Here is a 16,759-nt window from a genome sequence, read left to right as displayed (position 1 = left end):
TTTTATTTTGTTTGGCCCTTTAATCCGTCACAATATTATAAGAACTTAGTTTTGTGTTTGTAGCAGCATACTGTTATTGTCATTTTGATCTGTGCAGTGTAAAAAGATGACTTTCTCTTGTCCTGATCAGGGTGACAGTATTCCTGGATGGTGCGTGGGTTTTTTTTTTTTCCAAAAAAAAAAAAATTTATTTTTTTTTTTTATAAAAAAAAAAGAAAACCTGGTGCTTGGTGGTTTGCGGGGGAGACAAGGTGAGTTGATAGAAACCATCCTGTATGTAAAAAACATAAGTTTTTTTTTTAAAAATTTACATATTACACCTCACTGTTGACCAGTTTCTGAGACAGTTTAGGATGATCTAATCGTACCTGCTCTACCTATTCTGGTTTTCTACCTACAGTATTTAGCACAGTCCTGTAATGTTGGTGAATTATGCAGAACACTTCAAAATGTCTTTTCTTTTCAGGGTGAAAAAGGCACTCTAGGTATTAAAGGAGCTCCTGGGCATTTAGTAAGCAACTTTTCAAAACCATACAACTGAGTATAACAATTCATTTAAGACTATTAGAGTTTCACTTGGAGACAAAATCCTTTCATTTGATCCCTTTTTGTACTAGGGTCTAAAAGGCTTGCCTGGCAGCAGAGGTGAAAAGGTGAGCTGTTATTTCACATGATTTGTCACAATTGTGTTTGTCATGTTTTAAAAATGCATCTTCATATGATTCCTTCACTTAACTCACTCACTTAATGAATGATATGCTAAAACTGGATTACTACAATGTTTGATGCCAATTTGGTGTCTCTCATTTCAGCAAACAAGACTTCGCAAGTTAAATAAAATTCCTTGAATTTGATGTTGAAGCAACCTGTTGAACTTCATCCAAAGGTTAAAATATAAAAGTTGCATTGAGATGTGAGGACCCAGCAGGACATGTTGTCTTGCAGAAATTTCCATTTTAGGAAGGGGAGACTGTAGTGGGAAGGGATGCATCTTGTTATCCAGCAATGTTTTGTTAAAAGATGCTCTTTCCACCAAGGGACCCAACGTCAAATCCTTAACTATTACATCACTATGGATAGATTGATAGATAGATAATAGATTTTTGGGCTCATTTTGGAATCTGATGAAGCAGGCAACATACATACATGTAAACTTCTGTGCTATTTTCTGACCTCTTTCATCCCCAAAGTGTGTTCACCAAAAGGACTGCATCTAGTAACTTCATGTTTTACTATTTACAGAGCAGTGTCTGTAAAAATCTATACACCAGGTTCACAAAACTTATGAAGGTGCTGCAATTTCTAAGATGATTCCCACATGACTGGCTGTTATTGCGTCAGCAGTGCGGTACAAGGTTTGAATAAAAGAGGGCCACATTTACATTTCAATGTTTTGATGTCTGTTCAATGTCTCGTACAGAATCCTTTTCATTTATAAGATAAGAATGTGCCAATCATTTTGAAGTGTCAGCAGTAGTGATTTCAGTTTTCAGCCACTGCCTTGTTTCTTCTCTACTCTAAGTGTCACAACTGATTAGTCTTGCATTGCCAGACCTTCCTCCACAGCGCTGTGGAGGATGGTCTACAGTCCAGCATTCCACACACAGCATTCCGGGATGGGAGAAAAACATGCTGTGCTTTATTGGCATTTCTTTAAACCAATCACAATTGTCTTGGGTGTTGGTAAGTGCCGGGCGGACATCTGAGGAGCAGTTAACCATAGTCCACATAAATCCACCGGAGTTTAAAATTCCAACACAAAGAAAGCTGAAGGTAACAGACATCCGGCCGAAAAGAGTGACATCCGGGGGAATTTCCGGCAGCAACGGAGCAATCCCGGAAAAGATCAAGACTACAACTGAGTGACTCGTGTCCTCCTGAAAATGCAACTAAAACTTGGTCATGTTGTGTACAACATGTTCTGTACAACAACCAAAGGCTGATTACATTGAACTGAATTTGAATTGTATAAAGTAATATAATGTGCTTTTGTTGACACATTAACATTAAATCATGTTTGGAAAGTTGTTTAAAAAGCATGTTTTTTTGCAGGGTGAACGTGGGTTAGCTGGAGTCAGGGGCGAAAGGGTATGATGATCTTCATGTTTCTTTGTCAGTTCTTTCACATGCAGTTTTTTGGACACAGACAAGAAGTACAGCATAATGATTGATATGCTTGGTATATTTCCATGGGAATTTGCATTACTTGCTTTATCCTTTGTTACAGATTACATTTATTATTCACAATTTAATACCTTCTTACAGGGGAGTGTGCTTCAAATCCAAGGACCCCGTGGATCTAAGGGTTCCAAAGGAGAAGCGGTGAGATCCTTTATCATTTTTGCCATCTGGTTTAGACTCAACACAATTCAAAACCACTCTATTTATTCTTACGAGGGTAATTGTACTCAGCCTGTCACCACCCAAGTCGACAAATACACACAATAAATAAGAGAAGAAAAAAGCTGAAACAATCAAAGGCTACACACCTAGGAATTAGGAGGAAATGTTTTATGAGTACTAAAGATATACAAACAATCTAAAAGCACACATGAAGTAAACAAATAAAGACCTATGAAGAATTGAGTAGATGTTTTGTTTCAGGGTGAGCGAGGCCCACCAGGTTTTGATGGTGACAAAGGAGAAAAGGGCGAGGACGGTCCTCCTGGAGTCAAGGTAATAAATCCTGATGCAAACATTAAAAAAAACTCAAAAAATAAGAATACTTTCCACGAGACATTTAAAGCATGGAAATGCAATTCACAGCAGTGATGTTATACAGGTCGTGATTAAGTCTCTGACAAGACAATTATCAAATTGCTTATATAATAGCTTTATACTTTGATTTGTCATTAATGGGACTGCAAAAAAAATCATAATAATGGAAGTATTTTTTTTATTGTTTTTGAAAGGGCATAAAGGGTGACGCAGGCACTAAGGGGGCATTAGGGCGTTTTGGAGCACGAGGACCAGTAGGCCAGAAGGTAAATCTTTACACTGCAACAACATTTCAATCAGGAGAGACTTCCTTGCAAATATGAACATATTTATTGTACAGACAAACATGAAAATGTAACAAGTCTCTGGAAATTGGACTCCATCGAAACCATATGTCATAAAGGGGTATTGAAACCCAAACATATCCCCCGATGGAGTCCAGACACTGGTGGTGGTGATGAAGGTGCACAGGAACCAATCGATAGCCAAGCGCTGACTATACCCGAGGCCGTGGGCGAGAAAACAGGTGGTTGAAGGGGAGGAGGCGGGACGCACTCTATTCCTGAAACGACAACTGACAACCACAGAGGAGAGAGCAGATTTAAAACAGGATGTCATGCTGTGATAGGCTTGTGACAAATGGCCGACTCTGATTGGTTTACTAACAACGACACAGCTGAATCTGATTTGACTACTGACAAGTGACATGCCATGAAACAGCTGATCAATTAGGAGTGATGAAAAAGGAATATGAAGTCTTCCTGTAAGAACTTACGCTGAGCTCCATTAGTTTAACCATTCAACACTTGTATGTTAGTTCTATGTATGACATTGTCTTCTTTTCTTACAGGGAGATCCAGGAGAGCCGGGACTCAATGGAGTAATGGTAGGTCTACAATACAACATAAGCAAACACAAATTCAGTAATTATAACTTGAGCCAAAATTCTGTTTTGCCTTCACTGACAGTAACACCCATGATGTGATTTAAGGGTCGCAATGGGGATCATGGAGGGGACGGGGCCAAGGGGGACAAAGGAGACATGGGACTGCTGGGCCAGAAGGGCAATCAGGTACATTGAAAAATCATTATATAACTAATCCTGACATTTGATTTTTAAAATACATCATCATTTATTTAATTTTATGTTTTTCACAGGGTGATCCAGGAGAACCAGGCTTACCAGGAGACAGAGGGGAGAAGGGGGAGAAGGTGGAGGCAGATATTTGTCACAGTTGTCCCACTCATTGTTTTTTTTTTTGTTTTTTTAAACTCTGCTTTTATTTAGTTTCTTTTATGGAGTTGCAGTTTCTCTATTTGCATGATATCGCTTGCTATGTTACCATTTCTATTACCTGCCGTTACAGGGTTTCAGAGGTTTACCTGGACGTATTGGGAGTCCAGGCCTGGATGGAGAAAAGGTTAGGCCTAAATTAGCATCTAGACCAAAACTGAGTTATACGTTATCTCACAATGTCATGTGAAGAAATCCTGTCAGTAATGTAGATAACTCTGTGTATGCGAAACAGGGCGATATGGGGTTTCACGGCACCCCTGGTATACCTGGGCTGAACGGACTCACAGGGCGCAAGGTAAACATTCAAGTGTGCACATATTTCTCTTTCTCCCTTCCCCAAACGTATACAAACTCACTACTCTTATAATGTGATATCACTTTAGGGAGATAAGGGACAGGGAGGCACCAATGGTGTTGATGGTGATCCAGGAGTGAAAGGACACAAGGTTAGTAAATTAACATTAATATCCCTGGTCGTTATCCAACTATTATCACCACTGATTGTGTGCTCGGGACAGTTGGATATATCGTTCAATTCTCAGGCCAAAGAACAGCATAACAACAGATTCTCGCTCCATGCAGGGTGCTGCAGGTTTCCCAGGTTTCCCAGGTTTTAAGGGGTCAGCAGGGAATCCAGGAATGGATGGAGATCAGGGACCACCAGCACCCCCAGGACCCCGTGGGGACACAGGGCCTAAGGTACAGTATTCCTATTTCGGGAAATATGACCCTGAGTTATATCTTTTACATTGTGTTGATAATGCTTTATGGTACTGATAAATTGAAAGAAAAAGGGAAGAAAATGTGGGCTTGTTATCAACATTAATTATCTTATTATATCAAGAAGCTGTTGTCATGATCACAATTTTACTTCGTCATTTTTGCAAGATAACAACTTGAAAATAGTCTAGCTGTCAAGGACTTATTTGAATGTTATCTCTCTAATCGGTAGGTCTACTCTGCATGTGTCAGATCCTCATTATACTAACATTTTTGATCTTATGACCTTCAAATGTCTTGAGTTGACGTGGTTAGACTCGTAAGCAGCATCAGTCCCATTTATTATCTTAATACAATGGCATACTTAAGCCAGACTTTCATACATAAAAACTGTTTGATATGACAAGAAAATAACAAAATAAATGTTTTTCTTGGGATCATCAGGTAGGGTTAAAACATAAATATGTACATGAATTAATAATTAGTTTTCTTGATACAGTAATTTGACAATAACAGTATGTTGCTACCGCACAATAATATGCCCCAAAGGATTATTAGCAATGATGCGTGACCACTCCAAGCTAGAATACCCAGTGCTGTACTGTATTTAAATGTTACTCCTCGTATGGGCCAGAGCAGGTACTTGTCCAAATCTTTAAAAAGATACCTTTCTGTAGAAAAGAAACTTACAAGAGAAGAGTGAGAATGTGGCAGAACACAATGAACAGGACGATGAGCTGAGCTTGATTACAGTCATCACCATGTCTGTGCCTTGTTCAGAGGGACTGGCAGCATGCGCTCTGTATACTGCAGCAGTGAATACAGCACAGACATGTCCTTAATTAACACACACACACACACACACACACACACACACACACACACACACACACACACACACACACACACACACACACACACACACACACAGAGAAGCCTATTTCCGTCTGCAGCTTTCAAGTAATATCTTACTCAAGCTCCTTTCAGCTACAATTACCAGACTTTCAGGGTTGGCAGAGAGTGGCTGAAAACCTCTAATGAGGATATTCCAAGGATGTACCTAATTGCTTTGTCTTTCATACTGCTCAGAAGTGAGTGGGCTGGTTTTTATTTTGTATCCCATTATACATATTCTTGTTAGCATAGTATGAAAACTACAGAACTTACAATGTGTTTTCTCTGTGCTCACTTTAATTTTTGTCAAACAGGGGGACAGGGGCAGAAGGGGCAAAACCAAACCATGTCAGAGGGGAGCACCCGGGGCTCCAGGACTAAGAGGAGAGAGTGTGAGAGTCGTTCATGAACACACACGCACACACACACACACACACACACACACACACACACACACACACACACACACACACACACACACACACACACACACACACACACACCCTTCTCTTACTTATATAGTGGAGAGAGCCATGTCTTGACCCTCCCATGAGGCTTTGAAAGCATGCCAATTTGGTGAAACTCTTGGGATACCTTTGTTGATCATGCAGATAAATGTAACTGTATTGTACATTAACTTTTTTTATTATTTTATACATTATATTGCATATAATTGTAGTTTAGTATGTATGTTAAACATAGCTGAATTTAATTGTTTTAGTGTATTGTATTTTTATTAATATAACAAACCTTCAGCGCCAGTTTTTTGACACTTGTGGTATTTTTGCTGGTCTCAGAAATGTTTTCTCACTCAGCTGTGTGCATCTACATCTCTAGATATTGCTACAATACGACATGAATGTGATAATAGTTTTTTTAGATGCTATGGTACTATTCTCACAAGTATGTGGTAATATTTCACTACCTTAAGTTCATATAAACCAACAGATCATCATAAAGTACCTCTTTTCACAACTCTAAATACATCTGGCATTGACTGTGTACAAAAAAACATGTAGAAAGACCAGTTTTACATTGAAATATGCTACGGTCATACAAAGTACATGCATAACCTTGGATAGGATTTTTCTTATACTTTTTTACTAACACTATGCTCAATGCTCATAACTGATATAATCAATAATCCACTTGCCTAATATACTGAATGTATAGTTGTTTATTTTGCCTGATATAGTCCAGTGCAAAACTCCAGAATCACCACCCTAACGCGTGAGATTTTTATGTGACCTTAGTGGGATTTGAACCCACAACCTTAGTGTTGGTAACTTACAGTGTGTATAATACACTAGTGTGGATGAGGCTTGTGATGACATTACTGTTGACCAATGTCAGGCTTGGATTCGACATGCAAGAAGATTTTTCCCAAGGTGGATCAACTATGAAAACATACATTGTGATGTGGACGAGTCCTTACGGCCATAACCAGAAGACCAAATTGATGCAGATTAGTGTAGTGTATACTACAGAAAACCTTTACAGTATTTACAGTAAACAATTTTCTTTCACTTCTGTGATAGTGTTTATTTATTTATTTATGTTATAGTATTCATAATTAGACAAAACCTTACAGTTATGTTGCAATAAAAGTTTGTTTCTTGCATCTCTGATTGGGGAAGATGTCTACATTGATCACACTTCTGATTATGGGATAGGAATTATGGAAATAGTTTGTTGTTGAATTTGTTGGGTTATGTACAGTTACATTGTTGTCTACTGTAATGTGAAAATCAATTTTCTTTGTGAATGAATAATGTATCGTAAATAAATAAATGTTCTTCCTTATAATATATATCCTATATAATATATATCATCACATACCCTTCACCATACCTAGAGATTGGCATGGACTACTTTCCATAAAATCATCTCTCAATGCAAATCCAACCAACTATTAGGTTAACTGAAATAAAACCATGCCAATCTCTAGGTATGGTGAAGGGTATGTGATAATGTGGGGCTATTTTAATTCCAAAGGCCAAGGGAACTTTATCAGGATGCATAGTATCCTGGATCCATGAAATAACTGGCCTTTAAAAATAAACATCTGCCTGCCTCTATGGGAATTTAACATAGGGGTGTACTTACTTATGCCCCCTGTATTTTAAGGAAGAACATTTATTTATTTACAATACATTATTCATTCACAAAGAAAATTGGTGTCCTTAAAGGTTGAATTTTTCCTCCTTTTTAATTTAGGCATTACGATTATTTTTTTTATTCCTCTTTTTAGTTAACTTTAGCATGGGTTCATAAACTTATTCGTGCCACTGTACTTATAGCTTGATAGCATGTAATTAATCACGTGCATTTGTAAATGTGTTTTACCGTAGGGTACACTGGGTATTGAAGGAGGAAAAGGGGAGAAGGGGGAGCCTGGACTCTCAGTACGTGTTTATCACAATCACACACGCATACACACACACAATATATATACTGTATATAAAGTTAGAAAAATGAATACTTGAATTCACTTACTTTGAATCTTGTCATTCTCTTTGTCAAGGCTGAAGAAGTGAAGGAGCTAGTCACCCTGGAGGTGGTAGAAAAGTGTGGTAAGATTGTTTGCGTGCGTGTGTGCATGCATGCTTGTGTGTGTGTGTGTGTGTGTGTGTTTGTGTGTGTGTGTGTGTTACTTGTACATTCTGAACCCTCAATGTACTTTTTTGTACATTTATCCAAGAGTGAAAATACTATGTGTGCCACGAGACAGGCCTACATATTGTGCGTGTGTGTGTTTGTTGTAGAGCTCCCGTGGCAGCAGCATGGCACCCGTGTGTGTTTTGCCATCTGTTATGTTCTCTCAGAGGAACACACACCATGGTGCCAGCAACAGTAGAGCCATTCACAAACACGAGACTGTCATTAAGTGGGATGCCTCACCAAGAATCCATTACACACTTACAAGACACTTAAAGGACTGTTCTGCGTATTGTCAACCTTTTTTCATGAAAGACATTTTGGCATTATGAAACATAAGTTTCCTTGCTATGTTAACCACAGACTTTTGCTTTTTAAATACTTAGTATTTGCAGAAGAAAATCATCACTTTTTGGATTTCATTGCTGTTTCTGTTCATTAGGCTGCAGTGCTTTCAGCGAACTGCAAGTAGAAAAAGCACTACTACTAGTGAAGTCAAATATAAAATAATAAATAAAGTTAAGATGGTCTGGATGGCATAAACTAAGAAACTAAAACCTGAAATCATAATTTAATGGTCTCAGACGGATTTATTTACTCAAACTTTGCCACTGAATAATTTATTATTATTTCAAAGTGTGGTGCTGTATTAGTACAAGATAGAAAATATTAAAAGCATAATTCTTAGTTGCTGTGTGTTATGTTTGTATCATTACAGGGTTGGAATACAAGTTCATGGTAAAGTCTGTGGATCCAGATGGAACAACTGCAGTGACTGAGAGTAAAAATGAGCCAGATGATGTGGTGATATCCCTCCACCATCACCTCCATAAAGAAGAGATGGAAGAAGAAGGTGAAGAAGTGGAAGAATATGGAGACAAGCTGGGAGAAATTACCAGTCCTGCCCCTGTGATCCGACCAAACCGCACTGGTAAAAACAATTATTTCAATGTAACACACTGACACAACTAATAGTTTGCAGGGTCCAAGCCCATGGGCCAAACACACAGATGCCTGAGATGTCATCAATTTCCAAAGTGCTCAGTTGTCCCCTCAACAGATTTATAGAGTGTAACCAAGTGTGTGTCACAGCTAAAGGGTTACATATGTCATACTAATGTGTAACAGCTGTGATGTAGGCAGCTTTTTCTGGTGTGTTAGGTGAGATTGTGGGGACTTTGCAACAGTAATAATTTACTCTGAGGTGTTCGGAGAAAAAAACTATAGGGACACTTTTATCACCGATACCATCCCCTTCATCTCTTCTATTGTTTACTTATATTGGGACACCTCAGAGTATATTATTATGCTTCTTTCATGGTCATTTAGAGGAAGGTAGAGGTTGTGTTTGCCATCCATTTTTATAGGTCTGTATCTAGTCAGTTTAACTCTGGGTTAGGTTTGATTCAACACTGAGTTAAATGGAGACGTAGCATGAATAATTTTGCTATGGTTACCTTCCATGGTTAAAAAATGTCAAAGTCAGAAGTGTTGTTTTAAAACTAAGCTAAATGTCACACTCTATGGGCCCTATTTTAACGATCTGAAACGCAAGTATCAAACGTGAAACGCAAGTAGCTTTGTGGGCGGATCTCGGGCGCTGTTGCTATTATACCGGCGGGATAAATGACTCTTGCGCCCGACGCAAATCTTAAATGGGTTGGTCTGAAGTAGCTAGGTGTGGTTTGGGCGTAACGTGCAATAAACCAATCAGAGCGTCATCTCACATTCCCTTTAAGAGCAGGCACGCTTGTTCCATGGTGAATTGCTATTATAACGGCGGATTTGCCTGGCGCACGCCAGCGGGAGCTGTCCGGGATGCGGCAAAGTAATAAATGCCCGTCTTGGCCGGGTGGCGATGTTGCTGCGGCCACTCGGGCGCATCTTCTCAAGTCTGGAGAGGATTGCTGCAGCCATGGAGCGTGGGCCTCCAAACGCACCACCTGCACATGTTGTGCCCCTTCCTCTTCCCCCCACTCCATCTCCGTCCACCGGCTCCATCAGGAGCGCATCGCGCATTGCCACTCCAGGACCAGAATCCGCCGGAGTGTCCAATCCCAGCGTAGTTCAACATCAGGTCTCCTTAAGTCCTCTAATATTTCCTGATTTATGTCATCAACACATCTATGATTCATGGAAATGTGTAAAACACAACAAGCCACAAAGAATGCTGGGACTTTATAAGGACTGTACTGTAAAGTGCCTCCTGACCTATCCAAACATCTGAAGCGCATTTTCAGTAATATTTTTCTTTGTAATTATGTATGGTTTGCGCCCCTAAAATAGCATCTGAATAACACGCTACTAACTTTAGACTAGCGCCACTGACTTTAGACCAGGTTTTTCCTGGTCAGTGGCGGAATTGTTTTCTGAAACTGCAAAATAGCACTAGGGAACGTTTGCGCCGGAAAACGCCTCCTCTTTTCGCTGAACCGCCCCCGGGACTGTCTGGTCGATCAGTGTCATAGTGTAATGCTGTGTCTCAATTTACTTGTGTAGTGTGAATTTTCACAGTGTAGTGTCTTAAAACTGCAAATGGCCGTTATGCACCTACCAGAAATGACAATCGCAACTTTTGACCGCTTCTGCTGTTTTTTTTATTGCTGAATTGAAACCGACTGGAGCATTACCACCACCTATTATTGCCCGCAAAAAGATCTGCCAGCTTTTTTTCTCACTTCAGTTTTATTAAAAATGAACATGCTTTTACTGTTTCTTGCTTGTGTGTGCTCACTGTTTCACGCGATGGGGAGATTTCGCCACCGACGTATAGTTCGGTGTTCCTCGGAGCAACCGCTGCAGCTTCAGCCGCCATTTTCACAAGTTTGGTTGTCCTTTCCCTTCGGCTACGCAGCCAAGATGGTGACCATAGAAGGTGAGGCGTTCCACACTCAGCTTTTTGATCGTTATGAGTGCAACATCTGGGTACCCACAGTGCACTGCATTTTGACATACTTGTCAGTGTGAACGCACTTATGCACTCAAAATAGCAAGTGTAAGTACGCAAATTGAGACACAGCATAAGACTTTGAAATATGCTATATTCCGCAAATTCTATATTTCAAAAACTATATTTTGCATATAATGGTAGAAAACTATCAAGTTGAAAGTCAGTTTACTACTATATGCCATGGATGCAGTGATGGAAGAAGTATTCAGATCAGTTACTTAAATAAAAGTACTAATATAACACTGTAAAAAATACTCTGTTACAAGTAAAAGTCCTGCATTAAAAATGTTACTTAAGTAAAAGTATGTAAGTATCATCAGGAAAATGTACTTAAAGTATTAAAAGTAAAAGTACTCAATGCAGAAAAATGCTCACATTTTAAAAACTCAAAACGATCAAAACTGTTCTGTCGATCAAATAAGTTATTAATCAGCTAATCATTTCAGATATACTTGTAGGCCTATAGTTGCGTAGTTTCATTCATAATGAAACATTGTATTTTATAAACTATATGTGTTTTGTGTACAAAAGTCTTAATTTGTAAAGATACTAAAGCTGTCAGATTAATGTAGTGGAGTAAAAAGTACAATATTTCCCTCTGAGGTGTAGTGGAGTAGAAGTAGAAAGTGGCATGAAAAGAAAAGGCTCAGGTAAAGTACAAGTACCACAAACACAGTACAGTACACGCACATACTTGAGTAAATACACATATACATTCTACCACTGCATGGATGCATGTTAAACATAGGGATCTGAGGGAAGCACTTATTCTAGTTACCACACAATCTGCTAAATAGTAAAAGGTACTCACCTCTCCACCAACGTACACTGCCAACTATCATAAGAAGGCAAAAATGGACCAAAGAAAAACACGTTCAGCTCTAAGAGTGCTGCTGTTATGGAGGCCATCGAAGTTAAACCAATGGTCAACATGTACCAATTAATCACAAAATATTTCATGAAGCTCATTAGCGAATACAGGCCGCAGGCAATAATGGCTTTCCACAACCCAGTTTATTTTAATTCTTGCTTCAGGTAAACATAGCCAGAAAACTAATGAAAGAGTGAGCCTGTCATTGCCCATTGTCAACATCAGCATGTTTATTCATAAATTACAATCATTAGATGTGAAACAGTGACATTTAGCTCATTCTGTGTACAAAATAATGAATGTGCAGAAGCACAGTGGTCCACATATCAATATTTACTCTTTAATCTGGAGACTAAAAAGGAATTCAATAAAAAATAATTGCCTCATGTACCATGCGCTGCATTTAACCGCATGGTGTTACAAGAAATCTATTCTATTAACCAGTGTTGCTTTAGCACATACCGGTATTTTATATTAACTCACCTCATTGGAAAATCTTTCTTTTTCTTTCTACTGCTTGTGCTTCACCTTGGCACATTATTTTTGCCTGTGTGAGTGCAGTAGGGTGCAGGGATACAGGAATTTGTGAAATGGCATGTTATCCGAGACAAAAGGCAGGAGACAAAAGGAAAGTGTGAGTTTTATACATCATATATAGTTTAATCAAACAAATGAATCACAGCGTTAGTTCAGGCAGAGCACTGAGGTGTGTCAGTGTGTCAGTGATTGGCATCAGCTGCTTCATTCATGCTTCACAGTCACTGGTTCGTTAGCCAGCTGTGTAGCTATCAGCTGATATGCTAACACTGTTTGCTGCTGCAGCTTCTCTATTTCAGCTTTCTTTATTTGCTATACATGGTCAATTCCTTCCTTGACGTAAGTGTCTCTGATTTCTTGAATTTAATAACAGCCAATATAAGTGATGTTGTTAGATCAAATCAGATAAAAAGAGAGCAAACACAGCAAACTTCATAGAACAAAGAACTAGAAACCAGTGCATGTATTAGTGCATTGTTAGTTATTAGTGTATTTATTGTGGTACCGATACATTTGTTTTATTCAGCTTTCTATGACTTTTTAATTTTTGTTTTCCCCCTCTTTTATCCCTGGTTTTAACGTTAGCAGGATATGACGTGAACTGTAATTCCTTCAAAGGAAGTCTGTAGAGTTGCAGATTTACAGAAAGTTTGCACAAAGAGATCAAAAAGACTAACAATGAGCGCTCCATGGAGCACAACTTATTGGAGAAATGTTGATCACTCTAATTTAAAGTGCTCATATTATGCTCATTTTCAGGTTCATAATTGTATTTAGAGGTTATATCAGAATAGGGTTACATGGTTTAATTGTCAAAATATACCATATTTTGTTGTACTGCACATTGCTGCAGCTCCTCTTTTCACCCTGTGTGTTGAGCTCTCTGTTTTAGCTACAGAGTGAGGCATCGCACTTCTATTCCATTTTTGTTGGGAGTCGCACATGCACAGTAGCAAGGTTAGGACTACTAGCCAGTCAGAAGCAGAGTATGAGGGAGTGCCATGCTAGCAGCTAGGCGAACATTATAACGTGTGTCACGGAAGTAAAGGCTGGACTACAATAGAGCTATTTGGAGCAGTTTTTGAACAGTGTTTTCTCTTGAAGATGGTAAGTGCCTTTGGACTATGGGCTTTTTCACTTTGTAAACGTATTACATGAACAAAAAAGATATATAACGCACTAAAGGAAAGGGGAAAAGCCAAAAAGGATAATATAAGCACTTTAAGATAAGTCAAAACACAACTGGCATTCTTTAAATGTTGGTCCAGTCAACATGTTTTTTGTTGGTCACTGATGATATAATCCACCAACCTGTTAAACTTGTCATTGTTGTTGTTTTGGGCCTTTAGATTCTCTTGAGTCAGGACATAGGAAGAAAAGAAGCGTATTTGGAACAAACACTGCTGGTGAGTGGCCAAGACAACTGATTTTCTTCTTGTCTTTCAATTTGTTTTTATCATGTTTACTTTCTCTGTGTATCACTCTCACTTTTCTGTCTGTTTCTCTTCCCATTATCATCATTTTTGAGTAATGACTTGCATGGAATTGTTAAAAGCACAAGGTGGGAGAGAATGATCAGAGTAAAACTTAATCCATTGTTTGAAAGCCTGCATTAGCTTTCATGAGGCACTTTCTGTATGAATAAAAGTATGCTGTGTAACACATTTGAAGTGTACTGAAGAATGGGATTTCACACTAAACCTTGTGTTAAAAGATAACAATACATTGATAGCAGCCAGCAAGTCAGTTTACAGTTACATATTCATATCAAAGGAAAAGTCTGACATTTTGGGAAGTTCACTTATTTACTGTCTTCTTGAGAGTTAGATCAATATCAGTTTAATGTGTGTGTGTTCAATACAGAGATGTTGGAGGTGATAGGTCTTAAGCCTAGCTTTGCACAACTGGAATCAGGGAAAACCAGTACAGCCACAATAAATCAGCTGGGTCTGACCACTAGAAAAGACAACTTATTTACTCTATTGTATGCTAGCTGTTTTATTCTTCCAACTCTCTATAAGAAAGCAAACAAGCAAGCATCCTTTTTAAACAAACACTTGGCTCAATGGTACTGCAGGTTTTAATATCTAATGTGTGAAATGTTGTCAGACGTACTCTAATATTTCCCTTCTTAGTCATAGCTGCGCCAGGCATTTTGCACTCTAGTGGCCCCAAGTGGTCTCTATACATATTTTTTGTGTGAAAGACTTCCTCATGTAGGAATAATGTAGTCTGTGATCTCCCACTCCTCGACCATACCGACACATTTCCTTCATTTTTGCAGCATATCCAACACTTTAAAATATGGTGAAATACAATACATCTACAGCATCTCAGTTTATAGGGTATTTTTTTAATATATATATTTTTTTCACCTCACATGCAGTTTCAGCAGCAGACCGCTGCCTGGAGCCGATGTCAGAGGGGGCTTGTTCAGAATATGTTCTGCTCTGGTACTTCCACCCTCGCTCAGGGGAATGCAGGCCATTTGTGTATGGGGGCTGTGGTGGCAACAGAAACAGATTCCCCACAAGACATGAGTGCCAGAGTTGGTGTGAGAAGGAGAGGAGAGGTAGGGGGAACCATTCAGATCACAAATGAATTATACATTGAAATCTTCTTTATAAGGTTTTGGTTGTGCAGTATGAATGGGAGGGCACTGTAGATGCAGAACTGGTCTTCAATACAATATAATATTCTGTTCCCCTTTTTTATGATAGTAATAAAAAATGCATTTACACTTCCGCAGGTACCGAGGCCTGGAGATGAAACTAGCAACCCCATACAAGAAAATAACTTTTGTACATAACTGTGTAAAATGTCATAACTTTGTATTTTATATTGGATTTATTTATACATTTTAACAGTGGTTTCATTATTGTTTTGTTTTATGGACAAAGTGTTGAAAGTCAAAATGTGAATTTATTTTTAATGTTTTTGAAATGTCAAAAGTGATCAATATTCACACTACTGAAAAATTAAATCTGTCTTCTTTTTGTGTGTCTGTTGTGCTCGTCTCGTGTCTCTCCTCTCGAGTCTCTCCTCTCGAGTCTCTTTATGTAACGCTCAGTCCCCTTTCTTATGTTTTGTCAGTTGCCCTGCATTCTGTGCAGTGAGAGAAATAAGAAGCCGGTAGCTGATTGCCTGCTGCCACTTTTGCCACTACATATGTTCCTTTGGCAGGGGGTGTTACTGGGGCTCAGTGAGGGAGATCACGCGGGGACTGTTTTAGAGGACTCTCCATCAGACCGGCGCAGCACTAGCAGGGGATTCCTGCGTGAGTGTTGATGTGGGGGGCAGCACGCATTCAAGGTTTTTTTTTCTGACAGTGTGAAACGTGAAAATGCACGACACACAACTTAAATTCTCAGGGTGTCATTGGTTGATGTTTGAAAGAGGATACTCTGCCTTAGTCTTCAGTGCAACATGCTGCACCAGCTCCACCACCAGGTTTCCTAAATTGAAGTCAATTCCTCAAAAGGTTGCTCCCTGAAAATAGTATTTAAAGCAGAAATTCCATTTGCCTTAAAGACTGATGAGTCTTTCACCAACAACAAGGCTTTCTCTATTAGTCACGATTCTGCACTGTAATGTACTCCCACGTGCAAAGATGCTTCATAGATCTGCAAGATGTGTTTACCCAGTCCACAGTGACAGGCTGTTCTCACTGAACCACACCCCCTGCCAAAAACAACTAGTCAAAACCTAAGACAGATGCCATAATGCAAAATAATATTAAACACTTAAAATTGTAGCTTTCAAATCATTTGAATATTCAAATATCACTCATTTCCAAAGAAGGGGTGTGTGTGTGTGTGTGTGTGTGTGTGTGTGTGTGTGTGTGTGTGTGTGTGTGTGAGATTTGTTTTCCATTGAAGTTGAAGAGGAGCAATTTATTCCATTGCAGAGATCAAGCAGGACTGGGAGGACATCTTATAGCAGTGTGTCACAGACTGCGCGATTACTCCAACTGTGAAGACTTGTGGTCATATTAATCCTTCAATGAAGTTGCTCATTAGAGCTTGACCCAACACCCTTTGTTCCTCTCACTTCTTCCATCTTGGTTTTGACATGGTAATGTACATCACTGCAGATTGTTCCCATCAGGGGGTGT

General features: G+C 39.0%; 1 protein-coding gene across 1 annotated transcript; it reads left to right on the top strand.

Moving 5' to 3' along the window:
* The first annotated feature begins 470 nt into the window (after positions 1–470).
* Positions 471–15,787, top strand: si:dkey-117n7.5 (uncharacterized protein LOC559444 homolog). Its single transcript, XM_039791120.1, has 20 exons — positions 471–511; positions 618–653; positions 2,053–2,088; positions 2,266–2,322; positions 2,605–2,676; positions 2,913–2,984; positions 3,569–3,604; positions 3,710–3,790; positions 3,877–3,930; positions 4,086–4,139; positions 4,248–4,310; positions 4,399–4,461; positions 4,598–4,714; positions 5,944–6,021; positions 7,981–8,034; positions 8,154–8,202; positions 9,006–9,218; positions 13,995–14,051; positions 15,032–15,217; positions 15,395–15,787. Exons 7-20 carry the CDS (start codon positions 3,602–3,604, stop codon positions 15,412–15,414), a joined length of 1,092 nt encoding a protein of 363 aa, XP_039647054.1. The 5' UTR covers positions 471–511; positions 618–653; positions 2,053–2,088; positions 2,266–2,322; positions 2,605–2,676; positions 2,913–2,984; positions 3,569–3,601; the 3' UTR covers positions 15,415–15,787.
* Positions 15,788–16,759: the final 972 nt, after the last annotated feature.

This window comes from Perca fluviatilis, chromosome 23 (assembly GCF_010015445.1).
Source record: "Perca fluviatilis chromosome 23, GENO_Pfluv_1.0, whole genome shotgun sequence".
Classification (NCBI taxonomy): Eukaryota; Metazoa; Chordata; class Actinopteri; order Perciformes; family Percidae; genus Perca; species Perca fluviatilis.
Note: the sequence above shows the minus strand (reverse complement) of the source record. Positions and strands in the feature narration are given on the sequence as shown.

What these genes read in the sequence shown, in the direction of transcription:
- si:dkey-117n7.5 (XM_039791120.1), top strand. An exon ending in TGGGCCAGAAGGGCAATCAG is followed by an intron (nt 3,791 to 3,876) that starts GTACATTGAAAA and finishes TGTTTTTCACAG; the next exon opens with GGTGATCCAGGAGAACCAGG. An exon ending in ACGGACTCACAGGGCGCAAG is followed by an intron (nt 4,311 to 4,398) that starts GTAAACATTCAA and finishes ATATCACTTTAG; the next exon opens with GGAGATAAGGGACAGGGAGG.